The sequence below is a fragment of the Centrocercus urophasianus genome, unplaced genomic scaffold (genome assembly GCF_019232065.1).
Source record: "Centrocercus urophasianus isolate 14NV4802_14NV808 unplaced genomic scaffold, USGS_Curo_1.0 seq_11, whole genome shotgun sequence".
NCBI lineage: Eukaryota > Metazoa > Chordata > Aves > Galliformes > Phasianidae > Centrocercus > Centrocercus urophasianus.
The window spans coordinates 18,992,247-18,998,246 of NW_024884253.1; the positions used below are offsets into that span (position 1 = coordinate 18,992,247).

General features: G+C 44.2%; 1 protein-coding gene across 1 annotated transcript in view; it reads left to right on the top strand.

Moving 5' to 3' along the window:
* Positions 1 to 391: 391 nt before the first annotated feature.
* RRM2B (ribonucleotide reductase regulatory TP53 inducible subunit M2B) overlaps positions 392 to 6,000 on the top strand; it is an 11,408-nt gene continuing 5,799 nt past the window's right edge. The window contains exons 1-5 of the mRNA XM_042808830.1: positions 392 to 1,084; positions 1,191 to 1,340; positions 2,942 to 3,058; positions 3,957 to 4,090; positions 5,067 to 5,161. Coding sequence (XP_042664764.1) covers positions 1,025 to 1,084; positions 1,191 to 1,340; positions 2,942 to 3,058; positions 3,957 to 4,090; positions 5,067 to 5,161 — 556 coding nt within the window. The 5' untranslated portion in view covers positions 392 to 1,024. The remainder of the gene's footprint in view (positions 1,085 to 1,190; positions 1,341 to 2,941; positions 3,059 to 3,956; positions 4,091 to 5,066; positions 5,162 to 6,000) is intronic.

The following is a 6,000-nucleotide window of genomic DNA, read 5'->3' on the forward strand; positions in this document are numbered from 1 at the left end:
GGATATACCAAGTTAATGAACAGGCTTGGTGGCCGGTATTACTCTGATAAAATTTTTGCTTGTAGGAATAGAGTTCAGAACTGAGAGACAGCACTATGTCACAGTAGAATTTGCCTCCTGTGAGCACAGAGACAGAGCATGTGTGCAATACTCCATCCTCAGAAGAGCTTAGATGATATCAAGAGTGCACAGAGAGGGAGTCCCCAGCATGGTGTGTTCTCTGTGGACCAATTCTTCCTTGTTCATAGAATCATAGAATGGCCTGGGTTGAAAAGGACCTCAAAGATCATCTAGTTCACCTAGTTTCAACTCCCCTGCCATGAGGGCCAACTATGCCAGGCTCCCCAGAGCCACATCCAGCTTGTTCTTACATTTTTTAAAAGTATAACTATTTTTTAAACTGTTATCACTTTCTAATTCTGCAGTTTGGTCCTTTTTGGGGAGCTCTCACTGTGAGCCTTTAGGTCCTGGTAGCCATGCTCCATTTCCCTGCCACTGGGACTCTCCAGTCTGTGTATACTGCTTCCTGGCCCGCTTCTTCTGTTACCTTTTTGTGCCATGTGCTTACAGCACTACTGGCATGCTGTTAGAGGCCACTGGGAAAGGCACACACTCTTGCCTCAGTGTTAATCTCCAGTTTTCTTGCTGTGCCTTCCCTCCACTTCCATACACCAGAAATATTTTCCAGGTTATCTTTCTACATGATGGGCCCTGCGTGCTGCTTTTTGAATGGTGCAGGAACAGCACACTGGGGGTAGGGAGCAGAATAGGGATGTGTGATGCCAGGTGCAGGCTGGCTTTGAGGAGCCGTTGGGCAGCACTGTTGCCTTGCATGCCTCCCCACCGTGTTTGATGGCATCTTTTGAGGGCGCAGTGCAAGTGCAGCTGCAGTTTCCTCCTCATACTGCAGAAGAGTGTTCGCTTTGGTACTTGAGAAGGTGCAGCTGCTCAGGGACTGGTTGATGTGAGAGCTGCAGGACAGAGCAGGGCAGGAAGGCAGTGCTGCTGCCTGAGCAGGGCACAGATGGAAGGCGAAGGGGTGAGCACCCTAGGGAAGGGTGATGCAGCTGCCTGTGGGGAATGGGTGAGTGTCTGCCTGAGACATTGGACTTTGGGGCTGTATTTTTGTGACAGAGGGAAAAGCAGGGAATAATAACAGCAGCCTTAACCAGGATTGAGCTTTATTTTAGAGCTCCTCTCCAAGTGAAAATGGCTTGAAACTTCACGAGGAGCCTCTTCTCAGAAAAAATCCTCGTCGGTTCGTCATCTTCCCCATCCAGCACCCGGACATATGGAAGATGTACAAACAGGCCCAGGCTTCCTTTTGGACGGCAGAAGAGGTGAGCTCTGGGATATGGAGCCTGGAGTGTCACTCCTAGCTCTGCTGCTGGCTTGTGTTTTGTATGGGTTGGGGTTAATTTTATTGAATGTGAGGCGCCTGGACCAGAGTAGGACTCCCTTCAGGGTCAGTGGAAGGAAAGCTGCTTCCTTCAGGTGGCTCAGCTGCCTGGTTTGAGTGTTTGGTTTAGGATCAGGTGGAATTGTATCCTGGGGCACTTCTCTGGGTATAGAGGGAGCCTGTGTAAGACTGTGACCTGCTGTGATCACTGTGCCTGCAGCTACCTCCTTGCTCATGTAAAAGGCTGTGAGCAATTTCATGAGAATGCTGCTCTTTAATATTAGGCACTTGTTTTTCAGAATGGTGGTGGTAATCAGAAATACTTGCTAACAGTGCATGTAATTTGCTGGTGAGTGCCCTGGTTAGATGTTTGTCGCCATGCTGGAACTGACTGTGAGTTAGGGCATGTCATTTTCCTTGAGACTGCTGATTAGCCAGTATTGACCTGAGCAGTACTTGCTCACTGCACTTGCAGAAATGGAGACTTCTGGATTTGCATGGATTATGTGCCAGGTGAGCAGCTTGTTGCAGCTCAAAGCTTCTGTAGTCTTTGTTCATCTGTGAGCAGAATTCTGCAATTGGTAAGGAATGACAGACTCTAGTCCAGAAAGCATCCAGGGATAGCAATATTGTGTAGGCTTCATTCCATTGCCCGCTGGGGAGGCTGCTGTCTGATGTCAGTAGAAGTTGATTTAAACAGTTATGAAGCACTGAAACTCCTGAATTAGCACTACTCATTGCTGGTTCCTTCTTCCACTGTCCTCCCATCTGTCATCACATTTCCAAATGAATTGGAAAGTTAGACGTGAAATTGGTTTGTGTGTGTATTCATGCATGAGCATGCATATATATTTGTACATAAATTGTACACACGCACACACAATTCTAAAAGCTTTTTTAGGCCTTGCTGCAGTTTTCCCATCTGGTCCTGGTTAACTGCTGCTGCGGCTCAGAAACAAACAGACAAAGAAAGATGGCCAGTGCTAAGGAGCTCGTGGTTTTCTGCCATGGTGAGAACCAAGTGTCACAGGCAGTGCAGTTCCACAGTATCTACACACGCTCTTCTGGGGTGGCCTGGAGGCTGAACACCTGTCAAGGGCAGCGTTGCCTTCCATGTGTCTTTTGGCACACTTAGGCATAGGTTTCTTGCAGTACCAGCATTTATTTCAAGTAGAGTTTGTACATGTCTCAGAGAGAGATCTGCTTGTTGATGCATATTCATACTCATGCCAGCAAGACACTGATGCTTTTTGGAATCTGGTTTATTTATAACGTGGAATAAGAACAATATATATTGAATTACAATAGTGTAAACTGCAAAGCAAACACAGGATGTTGCTGTTGCAGAGAGGCAGCAGTACTGCAGCTGTTTGTCGTGCTTGATAGTTGCACATATTTAAATTCTCTGCATGCAAAGATTGTGAAAGCCAGTGCCAAAGCTCTGTCTCAGTTGTTTGACGAGGCCACTTTTGTTCCTACAGAATAACAAGCTAAAGGGATGGTAACATTTTTTTTCTTTTTTTTACTATCTCTTTTCATTAGGTTGATTTATCAAAGGACCTTCCTCACTGGAACAAGCTAAAACCAGACGAAAAGTACTTTATCTCTCATGTTCTCGCCTTCTTTGCAGCCAGTGATGGAATTGTAAATGAGAATCTGGTGAGAAAGCCTTACAGTTTGAATACTTACTTTATTAGCTATTGGCTTTTCAGTTTGGTTTTCTCATATTAATGCATAAGATTGTTAAATGAGTGTATTTATCTTCCCATCGTCTCACCTTTGCCAAAGGAAGTAGGCAGCTTGTTCTGCTCATTGTCTGAGATACATTGGAGCCACTGTTGTCAGCAGGACTCCAAATGACGCCTCTTGAACACAGTTTTGAAGCTCAGACTTGTGCCTGTGTTCATCTGCAGTTACTGGTGAATTAGTAGACCCCACGCTTCTTCACATACCTGCGTTAGATGAGAAGTAGCAGCTGATTGTGCTGTGCCATGCTCTGTGTTCTTTATTTAGGTAAAACTCATTTTGCTCTCACTAAATGGCATCCTGGAATATTTCAGGCTTATGGGTGGGTGCTTTTGAAATGATGGGGAAACCTTTCTGCTGAAATCACTTCTGGGCTGCAGAATGTCTCACTGCAGGTTGTTGTTAGACCAGAAATGCTCATTTTAGATCTTGAGTATCTGTAACATAGATTATATGATAACAAATTTTTATATATTGCATGAATATGTCATACTATTTACTTCTTAATGGTGAACAGAAAGTGTGAGGCTTTGTTTGCTATGAAGTTTTTACTGCTGCAGCATTTTGCTCTATTCTTCCTGTGTGTGCCATCACACATCACTGCAGTTCTTACACAGTATGCGTAGCAGGCATCTTTACTTCTAGCTGGCTTTCTCTATTTGCCACACCTATCCTACTGACATATTTGTTAATAAAGTAGGGCTGAATTGCTCCCTTCCCTTCTCTGTTGCACAGGTCTGTTGTCTCTCTTGTTTGGCTGATGCTGCACCAGTTTTGCTGTACTCGCTGTCATGCTTTTTGGTTTTGGCAGGTGGCACGCTTTAGTCAGGAGGTGCAGATCCCAGAAGCTCGTTGTTTCTATGGCTTCCAGATCCTCATTGAGAACGTTCACTCGGAGATGTACAGCTTGCTGATAGACACTTACATCAAAGATCCTGAGAAAAGGTAAGTTTCTGAATGTGCTGCAGCCCCAAGGGAAATCTTTCAGCTAGTCTGGTGGCTCTGTGGCTGGGTGGTAACAGCTAGTTTTTTGTTTCACATTGACTTACTGGAGAGCTTTCTTAGAGCTTTCTGGGCCATCGCTCCTGGCCCCCAAAATGAAGGGAAGTGTTACTGACCGATGACCTTCCTTAGGAGTGTTCAAAAGGCTGGTTAATATTTGTGATTGCAGGCAGTGCAGACTGTGAAACTCTGTTAAGCATTAAACAGCCTCCTTGTGGTTATTGTGCTCCAGAGCTACTTGTAACTGCCGTTTGTAACATATGTTGATCAGTGCCTTGCTTCCTTTCAGCTTTTTTGTCATCAGTTGCTTTTCCACGCAACAAGAGCGACTTATTTTTAAAGAACTGGTTTGTTTGGAGAGACCCTACACCTTTGTGGTCTGCAGATGTGCCTAGTTGAAAAGATAATACATTTGGAAAAAAGTACTTTCCATCAGAAATGCCATTGTGGTGATGGTCAGACAGAGCTCGGTTTCCCACGGTGGCATCCTGTGTGTTGAAATAGTGTCCTGCAACCCCACAGTACAGGGCTAGCAGGAAGTTTGCAAGGTTTTCTGAGATACTTAGCATGGGAACAGATTTTGTGCCTGTGGGACCTGTCTGATTCCTTTTGTGGAACTGGGAGAGGTGAGGGTTATCTCCTTGAGCAGGGTCATGCTGCTGTCTGTCTTGGTCTGAGAGCCAGCAGAGTTTGGTGGATGATCCCACTGGCATTGGGGGTTTGTGTTCCCATCTCTGCAGCTTCTCTGAGACCTTGAGTACACCACTTTCTGCACATCTGCCTCCCTGTTCTGCCTCTTGTTGTCATCATCCCTTCAGGGCAGGAACTCCTACTTGGATAATTTCAGAGCTTATAGCGTAATAGCGTAAATCCATTCTTTGCTTTATTATTCTGGTGTTCTCTTTCTTTTCTTTTGTAGAGATTTCTTATTTAATGCTATTGAAACAATGCCTTGTGTCAAGAAGAAAGCAGACTGGGCTCTGAAGTGGATTGAAGACAGACAATCCACTTTTGGTGTGTATCTTCTTAAGAACTTGTTTCTGTTGCACATCATGAAGTTGGCTCCTATTTTGTATTCCAGCGTTAAGAACTGAGCAGCTGAAGCCTTGCAAGTCCAGGCTTTCTTTGTGTGCACGTTCAGATAGACAAATTTGTGTGTGATATTATCGGTTTTTTCTTTTTTTGCAACATTATGAATGAACTTGGGAAAAAAAAGATTCAAGAGTTCTCTCTCTCCTTTTTCTGGCTCACTGTTGTGACTAGCTTCCCAGCTACTGTGTCTTATCTCAGAGCTGGGTCACCAGGTCAGTTTCCGTCAGAATGGATGCAGGACATCCCTGCTAATGTTCAGCTTGTAATGTTAACTTTAAAATATGTGTTGTATCTGAAATGAATGGCGGGCAGACAGGTGAATTTTCTGAAAGAAATATCCTCTATACTTGACAAAAGTGTAGGAGATGGTGAGACTTGGCAAGACTAAGAAAATGAATGTCATTCTGCATATCATTGTTTTGCAACATCCATTGTTCACAGCTTTTGTTTTGGGTGTAGTTCTTTTCAGAACAGTAGATTCTGTTGTCCTGAAGTGTCCTTCTGCCTCCTTAGTCTGGCTTTGCTTGCTTTATGTTGAGTCTCCTCATCTCCTTCATTCAGCTCCTGTCAGCATGGGGTGTGCAAGGAATCAGAAGGTTTCCTGACTGTAATAGCAGTGTCCTTTTTCTTTCCTTCTTTCCTTCTTTCCTTCTTTCTTTCTTTCTTTCTTTCTTTCTTTCTTTCTTTCTTTCTTTCTTTCTTTCTTTCTTTCTTTCTTTCTTTCTTTCTTTCTTTCTTTCTTTCTTTCTTTCTTTCTCTTT